Source organism: Sus scrofa, chromosome X, assembly GCF_054392235.1.
Source record: "Sus scrofa isolate SSC_HxYL_T2T_F1_AM1 chromosome X, Sscrofa_HxYL_maternal_Yorkshire_Landrace_v2.0, whole genome shotgun sequence".
Lineage (NCBI taxonomy): Eukaryota > Metazoa > Chordata > Mammalia > Artiodactyla > Suidae > Sus > Sus scrofa.
The window spans coordinates 69,204,442-69,216,510 of NC_139401.1; the positions used below are offsets into that span (position 1 = coordinate 69,204,442).

Consider the following 12,069-nt stretch of genomic DNA (forward strand, 5'->3'; position numbering starts at 1 on the left):
GGACTTGTACGTAAATTTTCATAGCAGCATTTTCATCATATCCAAAAAGTGGAAGCAACCTAAATGTCATCAGTTAATGACTAGATAAACAAAATGTGATATATCCTGACAATGGAATAATATTCATCGATGAAAAGGAATGAAGTATTCATACAAGACAACATGGTTGAACCTCGAGAACATTATGCTAATCAAAAGAAGCTAGACACAAGGAAGTACATATTGTATGCTCCAATTTATTTGAAATGTACAGAAAAAAAATTTATAGAGGCAGAAATTAGATTAATTACTGCCTGGGGCTGGGGTAAAGAGTGGGAAATGACTGAAAATGGGACAGTGATTTCTTCTGAATGTCACAGAAATGTTCTAAAATTAGTTTGTGGTGATAGCTGCACAACTCTGTAAAATCACTAAAATCACTGAATCATATGCTTAAATAGATATCAAAAGAGCGAAAGAGAGAGAGAGAAAAAGGAAGGAAGGAGGGAGGGAGGGAGGGAAGCAGGAAGGAAGGAGTGAGGGAGGGAAGCAAGAAGGAAGGAAACTGTCTTTTAAAAGTTGCAATTCTGGAGGAGTTCCCGTCGTGGCGAAGTGGTTAACGAATCCGACTAGGAACCCCTGCTCAGTGGGTTAACGATCCGGCGTTGCCGTGAGCTGTAGTATAGGTTGCAGACGCGGCTCGGATCCCCGCGTTGCTGTGGCTCTGGTGTAGGCCAGTGGCTACAGCTCCGATTCGACCCCTAGCCTGGGAACCTCCATATGCCGCGGGAGCGGCCCAAAGAAATAGCAAAAAAAAAGACAAAAAAAAAAAAATAAAAGTTGCAATTCTTTTCAGCTGTTTTAAGGCTAAAACCTCCTTAGATGGTTAAACCTGTGACCTCTTGCCTCAGGTCCCCACACAAATGGGAGAATTACCCCCATGCCCTGCTTAGTTCATCAGACAGAAACATGGACCACTTTCTTCTCCATCCACTCCTAGCTTTATTAACCTTGATGGTTGCTAAAGTATCATTTAAAAGTATTCTGTGGTAATCTATGTGGGAAAAGAATCTGAGAGAGAATGGATATGTGTATATGTATGACTGGGTCACTGTTGTACAGCAGAAATTATCACAGCCTTGTAAATTAACCATACTTCAACTTTGAAAAATTCATGTTTTTTCTTGCATTTGCTGACAAGATGTATTTTTCTCAGCCTGCCCAATTCCAAATTCTCCTGTAGTTCAGCAAAATAAATTAACTTCGGAATCATGTGTGCCTTTTCAGCCCACTGTACATGCAGGAAAACAGATGAGCAGATTTGACTATACCTGTGAGTTTCTCCAATCATAACACTTCTCTCTTAACTGCTTTGTCCTTTTGACATCTGACTTAGTGTCAGGTGCCTTTTTCCATTTTGACTGTGGAATTTCACCCTCCCCCTCCTTCCCTCTCATCTCCCACAGCCGTAATTTCTTCACTTTTACCATAGTTCCAATACTTCAGTTGCACTTATCACAAATCCACCCCTTATACTCCTTCCCCTTCAAATATTCCTACCTAGTCTAATCCTGAGTGGTGAAAAAGAGACACTATCATCTGAACAGTAATTAGCAAAATGCTTCCTTCTAGAGATTGATTTAGTGGAACTTTATGGAAAATATATCTGGAAAAAGTTTTAGTATTGCCTATGGCTTTTTTGCTTTTTGAAAGAAGTGGTGCAGAATATTGATTGATCTTAAGTCTAAAGTATTTTGCTCTGATAAGTGACATATGACACATTATTAATTAATGCCCAAGAAAACAGATATACATACAGTCTTGCCAGAAGGCTATTATAAAATACTTTAAGGTTCCATCTTTAATTATAATTTCTGGCTAGTAAAGTTCCCTCTACTATAAAAAACTAGTTTTTGTTGCTCACTGATAGTGTTGCAACTTATTTTTAAAGTTCCTAAATAATCAAGCTTTTGAGCACAATAACTTTTTTCCATTATTTTTATTACTTATTTTTATTTCTTATTAAAATATTTATAATTATCTTCCATTGTGTTATTAATAACACAAAATCCTTGATAATGATGATAGTTTGATCAGTGCCTCTCATAGAACTAATTTCTTCCTCCCTCACACATCCTAAATGCTTTGCTTTTACTGCTATACTGCTAACACAATGCTTACTCTAAATTAAAGTGTGGCAATATTTGTTTCCTAAGTCTCACCAACTAATTGGGATGCAGCTGTAGCATAGCGGAAAGAGCAGTCAGTTGATTTTAGAATACCTGAATTACAGTATTGGTTTTACTACTTAGCAGTTGTGTGACTTTATTATCTTAATGACCCCTAAATTATGGCATGAATTTTTGTGCTGTTGCCAAGTATAAAATAGTATGAGACATCCGGAAACTCAAAAATATATGGTCTCTATACATTGTAGCGGGAGTGGAGAAGACAGAATAGTTGAAATGGAAAATCCTGGACAAAAGGTCACCATAGACCTTAATAAATTCTTAAACTTCCTGAGACTGTTTTGCCATCTATAAAAGAGACAATGATGATGCTTACGTCATAGGATTAAAGGTTAACTGAGATATTGAATGTGAAAGAGTCTAGCCAGTATCTGGAAAATGGATGATGTTAATGAATGTTTCCTTAGATTGGAAAGCTCTCCCCAACCCCTCCGTTCCCCTCATCACCCCCTCCCAAAAAAAACACTCCAAAATTCAAGTACCTTTCAAGAAAAAGCCCAAAACGCACCACTGTACAAAGCCCTTTCAAACAACTTCAGGCAGTACAGCCCTTTGGTTAAGAAAACTGGTCTTCTGGAATCAAACGAGACACCCTCCCTCCCCGCAAGTTTAAAGCCAGGATTGCCATATAATAACTCCATGACTTCCGACAAGTTACTTATCCTCTCTGCATCTAGGTTTCCCATCTGTAAAATAAGATCATTGTGGTGCATATCTCATGGGGTCGTGAAGTATTAAATGAGATATGCTTAGCACAGCCCCTGACAGTTAAGTCCTCCATAAGTATTACATAAAAGCAGTAAATAGAAAGTTTCCTCTTCAGTAAAATGTTAATAAAAATGCCTCCCAGGGTGTAGCAAAATTCCGCTGCAAAAGTCTTTTAAAATTTAATGCTGAACAAACCTACAGCACTGGTATACACCTTGAGATACATGGGGCAAAGTTCTAACCTCACTTTTATAGAATATACTTTCCCTGCCCTGGAGGGAAGGGGGTCATAATTCCCACTATTAATTAATAGGAAATGAAACCACAAGATACGTCCCCGGATACAAGCAGCAGAAGCCCAAACAGCAGTATTAAGAACGGTAACCGCAGACCGGACCTCGATAATTCCCTGGAGTTCACCTCTAACGCCCCCTTCCCCTGCAGCCGCGCAAGCGTACACCGATTTTGCTCCCTTCTCCTTCTTGCCCCCGCCTCCAACACCTCCCCCCACTCCATCTACCCCATCACGCAGGCGCAGCTCCTCAAATCTTGTCCCTACCCACCTCCTCTTTCTCCGCTTTTTGTTCCCCCTCCTCTTCCAGCACCTCCGCAGGTTCAGAGTCTTCGTGAGGGTGGCGGCGATCAAGGGGTCACGTGATGAGCATCCTGCTGCCCAACATGGCGGAGTTCGACACCATCTCGGAACTGGAGGAGGAGGAGGAAGAAGAAGCGGCAACGTCGTCGTCGTCGCCGTCGTCGTCGTCCTCGGTTTCGGGGCCTGACGATGACGAGGAAGATGAAGAGGAGGAGGAAGAAGAAGAGGAGGAGGAGGAAGAAGAAGAGGAGGAGGTGGAGGAGACGCCGCCCCCGCCGCGGGTAGTGAGCGAGGAGCATCTGCGGAGATATGCCCCCGACCCTGTATTGGTGCGGGGCGCCGGCCACATCACTGTGTAAGCGAGAGGGGGCCATGGGTTTTGAAAAGGCTGAGATTTGGCGACAGAGAAGTAAGGTGATCTGGGGGCCTGTGGAGTGGGGGAGGGCTGACTTAGGCGCACTGTTAAGAAAGGACACCTGGTCTAAATGGAGAAACCGAGGGAGATCCGTGTAAAGGAAGTGAGGAGAATGCAAATGTGATGCACCAACGCCAGGTAAAGAGTGAGTATAGGATAGGGAAGTTAGGGGTTGGGAACCAGAGAGATTGGAGTAGGGCTAAGTCTCATTGCTTCTGTGTATGCTGCCGATGAATAGTTTTTAAACTGCAAGATGTACCAGCGTATTCTTTGCTGCTAAGATTGGTGTCTAGGGGAATACGGTGACTGCTGTAACAAGTGACGAGATCTAGGCTTGGACTCTTCAAAACAAACATGATACATACTGTGAATAACATTATAGAACATCAATCCACCCACCCACATATTCATCCATCCGTTCTTTCTATCTAATCCCTTATGTAAATAAATACAATAATCCTTTTCGTGTCTTGATCACTCCTCGCTCTGACATTCCTTAAATATCACACAATTAGAGGTTCCGATTGAGAGGCAGCTATGAAACGTAGAAAGAGCAATGGATTAAGAGTGAGTGCTCTTGGATGTTAGTCCCAGCTTTGCTTCTTACTGGTCCTGTGACCTTGGTCAGGTTACTTACCATTTCTGGGCCTTGATTTCTCCATCGATAAAATGAGGGGTTTGAGGTAGAAGGTTTCTAAAGCATTTCGGCTCTGAAATAATTTGATACCTTCAGGAGATATTGCATACCCAAATATTAAATATGCAAACGTTAAATATGTATATGAAAATTAGTCCCCCAGGAGAATGATTTTTTGAAAACTTACGCAGTTTTTTAATTTGATATCTTGGATCAATATTTGAGAAAATAAAAGGGGGAAGGACCTCATAGGATAGTATTTTCAATGCAAAAGAAAAATTTAATGGTTCTCTGGCTATGAAGAATGCTTTCTTGTTTTTATGTGCTTGGACTGTAAATACTTGGAAGTTTAGGTATCGTGTCATGTTCATCCTCTTAATTATGCTATTATTTACTAAGTTTTCAAAATAAGACTTTTTTCCTATCAAGTCATACTGCCTCTAATTTTGAAAAATGGCTCACCTAGCCCCTCTGACTTTAAATCGAGTTCATATTACCTGAAATCATATATGATGCACCACCTCCCCCGTCATGTGAGCTTTTCATTTTAACATGTTGAGTATTTTGATTGTAATATATTTTTGTGATTTTTGCATGAATTGTATTAAGAAAGATTTTGAAATCATGGAAGAGTTTGGGGAGATTTTTAGACCTGCCTTTTGGTTAGGCAATTTTAACACAATTTTTCCTGGTCCAAGAATTTTGCAGATAGCTTACAGTGTTTAGATGCCAGCTTACTGTGCTGTTTTCCTTCCATTCCTTTCATCACTAGGGAGACAACTTATTACCCAAATTAATTATGATTCTAGCACCAAAGGTGCAGATTACTATTTCATGCAGATTATTTCACATGACTGAACAGTAAGGGTTTTTATTCCAGTCCATAATTTTTTTTTTACTTTTTTTTTTTTTTTTTTGGTCTTTTTGCCTTTTCTAGGGCCGCTCCTGTGGCATATGGAGGTTCCCAGGCTAGGGGTCTATCAGAGCTGTAGCCGCCGGCCTATGCCAGAGCCACAGCAACGCGGGATCCGAGCCGCGTCTGCAACCTACACCACAGCTCATGGCAACGCCGGATCCTTAACCCACTGAGCAAGGCCAGGGGTCGAACCGGCCACCTCATGGTTCCTAGTCAGATTCGTTAACCACTGAGCCACGACGGGAACTTCCTCCAGTCCATAATTTTATATTCCAACACTCCTCCCCCTCACTGTTTTCTAAATTGCAAGCAACAGAATGTAAGTTCCCTGAGACTTATTTGAGTTTCCAATCTGCTTCCCCAACCATGGTGAAGTACTTACCAACCTATTTTCAATTAAAAGCAAAGCACTGACACTTGCCATGCCCAGGCCTTTGTAATAGGTGTAATGTCCCTCCCAGCTTAAAAATTCTGGAATGAGGAGTGTGAAATAGTGGTGCTCATAGTAACTGTTGGTATTAATTGAAGCCAAAACATGAGAAGCAGCAAACAAGTACTTGAATTGCTAACCAGTCTATATGGCTTGGAAAATTATTTAGTTGTATTGTACACATTCTCTGACGTAGAAAGCACATTTGATGTTAAATGTCTGAGATTTGGGGGAAAAAAAAAAGATTAAATGTTTAGGAGAAAGTTTTACCGGGATCCGAGAAACTATTCTATGATAGTAAAACCTTCCTTACAACAGGTAAAGTAAGATCCTTAGGACATAGTTAATCTAATTCTGAGACGTCTAAACTATCAGCCTCTATTTAATTTTTTTTTGGCATAGCAGTGTTAATTGCCATATCTGAATGAAATATTTATTGTTCTTTCTCACCCTTTATACATTTCATTCTCTGTGCAATCATCCCTTCTTTACAGGACATTGTTTCTTTTCAAAGTTTAAAATTGGAGATCTGTCACCTCTGATACTACTGCTCCAATTTTCCAGGGTAATATTTCAAATCCTTGAGTCATTTTAACTCTTCCTTCTTGAATTGTCCTATGCAATTGTCCCAGAATTATGTCATCATACCTTTCAAAAGGTCTATTAGATTATTCATTTTCTCTATTTCTCTTGACACCTCTCTAGTTTGGGTTGTCATCATCTTCTGCTTGAATTATGGCCACAGTCTGCCACCTCTCCCCACTCCAGTCCATCCTGCATGCTTGTGCCAAAATAATTTTCTTAAAACACAGTTTAATCATGTCACTTTCCTGCTGAAAAACCTGCATTGGATCTTAATTAGGTTTGGATTCCTGTGCTCTCTTCCTTTACCCTCAGTGGTCAAGGAGTCCCTCTACTTGTTCAGAGCTCACCCATCCACTTATGCCTTCCAGACTCTTCTCTTCCAGCCTCCTCCCAGGCAGCCCCTGTCTCTATAGTATTACCTCCCTTGGCCTTTCTACTGGCTCAGCCTATAAACACATTCCGAATCTCTCTGGTTCTTTAAAAACAAAATAAAAGCCTTTCTGGACCTAATTCCCAATTAGTCTAGTCTCTCTTCTCTTTCCAAATTTCTTAAGGGTAGCTTCATTCACCATATCTGTTTCCTGTTCACCCCTCTGTAATCTTGATTCTGCCACCACAACCACAGGCAAACTGGCCTCATTAAGCTCACCATGACCCCCTGCTGCTAAATTAGAGTGGGCATCTTCAATTCCCTATCTTCTGGTCCTCTTTGCTGCATATGAGACTTATAATGACTCCTTCTTTCCATTTTCTATGACCTGTCCTGTCTCTGAAGGCCTGTGTGTTTGTGACTCTGGAGTAGAAAGGTCATAGAAAGTGGTATGATAATGATAGGCCTCAGTTGAACAGGAAGTTACATGTTTTGCCTAAAGGTATTCAAATTCTGATTTAAAAAATATATATATATATTTTGCCATCCAAACAAACCTTGACCACTTCACTCTCCCTCGTTCTTCGTATATTTTTCTGGTTATTCCTTAACTGTCTCATTCATGGGTTTCTCTTCCTTTCTTACCCCTTGAAAACCAGTCATCTTCAAGGTTTTCTTCTCAGCCATTCTTCTCATTCTTTTCATTTCCTACTCTATCTAGATAGTCTCATCTTAGCTCTCATGGCTTCAATTACCTGATGTCTCCCAAATATATGTCTTTGTACCAAACTCTGCTCAGACTCTTATCTAGGCATCCTCACCTGATGGCTCACTAACATCAGAAATTCAACATATTCAAAACAGAACTCATCCTCTCCACATCCCCTCACACCTCCATCCCAACCCCTCAAAAAAAATTCCTCCTATTTCTGAGTTTTCCATCTCAGCTACATGTACCTCCCTTTATTCTATTAGTCATCCTTGGTTCCTCTTTCTCACTCATACTTTCTCAATCATTCAGTTAAGCAATCAGCAAGTATTAACAATATATGACCTAAAAATTTCTTCTTTTCCTCCCTACCACTACTTTCCTGGTTCAGGCCCCTTTCACCACCTTACTGGTCATCTTGCCTTTATCCTTGACCCTTCCACATCCACCCCTCAACTGCTGTTAGGTGGAGATACCACTTTCCTGTTTAAGACTTCTGAGGTTTCCCCCATACCTATAGGATCAGGTCCAGCGTGGAATATAGAACCGGACCCTGCCTATCCATCAGCCTAATCTCCTGACATTCCCACTTATTGCTTGTATTTTTCTGTTCATTGCATGCTGTTTCTCTCTTTTTTTTTTCTTTCTAGGTCCACGCTCACAGCATATGGAAGTTCCCAGATCCAAGCCATGTCTGTGACCTACACCACAACACATGGCCAGATCCTTAACCCACTGAACAAGTTCAGGGATCAAACCTGCATCCCCATGTAGGTCAGGTCCTTAACCCATGAACCACAATGGGAACTCCTGAATGCTGTTTCTTATCTCTTTGCCTCTGCTCAAGCTGGGGCCTCCATCTAGAATTCCAGTATCCACCACCCTCACCCCATATGTCACCACCTCCTGCAAGTCTTCTCTGTCCCCACTAAATTTTAAGCTGAAATGGGAGGAACAATCTCTGGTTCCCTCTGAATCCTCAGTGCCTAACACAGTGTCTACCCTGAAGTAGACAGTCAATAAAAGTGAGTTGAATGAACACTGGTTCACCTTAATAAAACTCAATATGCCTGTCATAGCATATGCTGTGTTATAGAGCTTCAACAAATACCAGGTAGTTGAATCATGCTCTGGAGAGTACTTGTGTTTCTGAGCAGAGATATGTATAGATAAATACAGTAATACCACCAGATGGGGGTATATGGTATGGCCTTATCTCTGAAAAGTTTGTTGAGCAAGTCCCTATGTGTCAGAATACCCCTGTCTACTTTTATCATCTTAACATATTGGCTTTCTAGTTTCTTTAACAGGATACTAATCCTTTAATATTTTATCATTCAATTATAATTTTTGAGAAATAGAATGACCTAACCACTATAATTATCATTCCAAACCTGAGATGATGGTGATCATAAATGGATATTTGGGGATCTTTTCTAAATTAAAACATATATATACATATGTATATATGTAGCTAAATTAACTCCTACAGATTTGAGATTTTGGAAACCAATAATGAAATGTCTCTCGGAAGTATTAAGTGTTTCTGAAATACTGTACATCTGAGGGATATAACTTAGTATCATTTTTCTTCTTGATATTTTTGGGATAAATATTTGGGTCCAGTGTATTGAAATACAAGAAAAGTTATATCTCATGAGATTTTTTTTCCTATTTATAGCTATTACCACACTATATTACTTAAAATATATAGACATTTATCCTTGACAGTTCAGTAGTAAAGAAGTCGGTAGAGAGGAGAAGTTACCAGGTCTCAGGGATATATAAAATTCTCATTTAAATTAATCTAAAAGAGTGAGTTCCCATTGTGGCTCCATGGGTAAAGAACCTGACTAGTATCCATGAGGACGCAAGTTCAATCCTTGGCCTCACTCAGTGGGTTAAGGATCCTGGGTTGCCACAAGCTGTGGCATAGGTCACAGATGCCGCTCAGATCTGTCATTGCTGTGGCTGTCGTGTAGGCCAGCAGTTGCAGCTCTGATTTGACCCCTAGCCTGGGAACTTCCGTATGCCACAGGTGCTACCCTAAAAAAAAAAATAAATAACCTAAAAGAGCTGAAGTTATTACACATACAATTGAAAAAGATGGCCAAATTTGCCAAACAGTGCATTTCTGCAAAAACAGAGCAATACAAATATTGATGTTTCTCAAATCAGTGAATGGAATGCCTTTTCTGTAAACAGCTGTCTTTGAGAAATTACAGTGAAGCATTGTTAATCTGTGTTTGTATAAGGTAAATATTTTATAAGATTGTAAGCTTGGAGAATACTGAAGCTATGGTAACTTCTCATTTTACAGAGTGGCAAGACATCCATATGGAAGATTAAAGAAATGATATGTGTGTGTGTGTATATATCTGTTTTTTGTTTTTTTTGTTTTTTTTGTTTTTGCTTTTTGGGGCCACAGCTGCAGCATATGGAAGTTCCCAGGCTAAGGGTTGAATCGGAGCTACAGCTGCCGGCCTACGCCACAGCCCACGCAGGAATCCAAGCCGCATCTATGGCCTACACCACAGCTCATAGCAACGCCGCCAGATCCTTAACCCACTGAGTGAAACCAGGGCTTGAATCCACATCCTCATGGATATTAGTTGGGCTCATTACCTCTGAGCCCAAATGGGAACTTCCTTAACTATAATTTTTAAAAATCTCTTAATTGTATGGCATAGGCTTTCCTTTTCCTTGGTATAGTAAACAGAATTCACATGCTTCAGAATCAGTGTTACTGTAAGTGCATAGTTTTCTAGTGAAATCGTGTTTCTTGTTGGCAGAATTTTGCTATACTTTGACCTATTAAAAAACCTGAACACATGAATTTTAATTTGTGCAAGATTTTTAAAGGCTGATGGATAGCCATTTTCAAAACAATTAAAATCAGTGAGGGATGTAGGGAGGGGAGAGAAGAGGAAAGAGTAAGAGGACTCATCCTTCTTTGCCTCAGTTTCCTTTACTCCAAAGAATTGTCTAAGAAATTAAATTTTGAAATATTGGAGACATTTGACGGATAAAATACAATCATTAAGAACTACCCACTGGGAGTTTCTGTCATGGCTCAGTGGTTAGCGAATCTGACTAGCATCCATGAGGCTGTAGGTTCAATCCCTGGCCTCGCTCAGTGGGTTAAGGATCCGGCATTGCCATGAGCTGTGGTGTAGGTCACAGACGAGGCTCCGGTCCTGCCTCCAGAACTTGACCCCTAGCCTGGAAACCTCCATATGCTGCGGGTTCGGCCCTAAAAAGCAAAAAAAAAAAAAATTAAAAAATAAAACCACCCACTGAGTCAGCTTCAAATATGTAATAGACTCTATATTTAAAGAAGTTGATAAAATGACAGTGTGAGTAGTTCTCAGGTACCTTTGTCTAATGCTGAAGAACCCCACATCTTGACTCATGTCTATCACTGATCACTAGTGAGTAGATGAGTTTGTCTAATCTCTGTAGACTCTCAGTTCTTGACTTAATGGTTTGCTTATGAAACAGCTGAGGTGTTTATTTAGCAGTGGCCATTTCGACATTTTCCTGGTAGCTACTAAGTAAAATGTTGTGCCTAAGGTTATTTAAGTATTCTTTTTAAGTGCTGAGTATCTAATGGAGAAGTTAAGAAATCATTGGTAGGCAAGAACAGAATTGCCTTTTAGCCAAAATTGTGAGAATACATTGGGCCTTCTTTGCCTATCTATACCTTTAAAAGTAGATAAATGGGGGCCATAGTGGAGTATTTTAAGAAGTAAAATGACACTTTCCTTACCATTTCTAATATGCTTTTTGTATTTTAGAGAAGATGATCCCTTTTATTAGAGAAAAAAATTTGTAATGGGAACTTTAGCAAGCATTTCTTGAGAACTTGAGCACTAGACTAGGCACTGTAAAGAATACAGAAAAGAAAAAGAAAAAAGTACTGGCCTTGTTTTACAAACCTAACAGGAAAATCACTTTTAAGAAATTGGGAGTGGGGAGTTCCCGTTGTGGCTCAGTGGAAACAAATCTGACTAGCATCCATGAGGTTGCAGGTTCGATCCCCGGCCTTGCCCAGTGGGTTAAGGATCCGGTGTTGCCATGAGCTGTGGTGTAAGTCACAGACACGGCTCGGATCCTGCGTTACCCTGGCTGTGGCATAGGCTGGCAGCTGCAGCTCCGATTCCACCCCTAGCCTGGGCACTTACGTATGCCTCAGGCGTGGCCCTGGAAAGAAAAAGGGTTTTTTAAAAAAATAATAATAATAAAAAAGAAATTGGTATGGATCAGCAAAGAATAAAAGAAAATAGTTTATTAACTTTTGAATTGTAGAGTATAGATTAAAATTTGCTGTTAGGGTTCAGAGAAAGGGAAATCCATGAAGACTTGCAGTGGGGGTTGGAACCTGACTTGGGCCTTGAGGGCTGCATTGGATTTAAACTAGGGAGAGGAAGCAAGAGGCACCACATGAGCAAAGACAAGAGCAGTGGCATGACAAGA

The 12,069-nt window shown here is 40.3% G+C and overlaps 1 protein-coding gene across 3 annotated transcripts in view; it reads left to right on the plus strand.

Moving 5' to 3' along the window:
- Positions 1–3,397: 3,397 nt before the first annotated feature.
- The window catches only part of CHIC1 (cysteine rich hydrophobic domain 1), a 54,050-nt gene continuing 45,378 nt past the window's right edge, over positions 3,398–12,069 (plus strand). For all 3 annotated transcript variants that reach the window (XR_014835644.1, XM_003135187.6, XM_085008461.1), the window contains exon 1: positions 3,398–3,886. Coding sequence is in view for 2 of the 3 variants with exons in the window: in XM_003135187.6 (XP_003135235.2) it covers positions 3,594–3,886 (293 nt within the window). In the remaining variant the exon portion in view is untranslated. The remainder of the gene's footprint in view (positions 3,887–12,069) is intronic.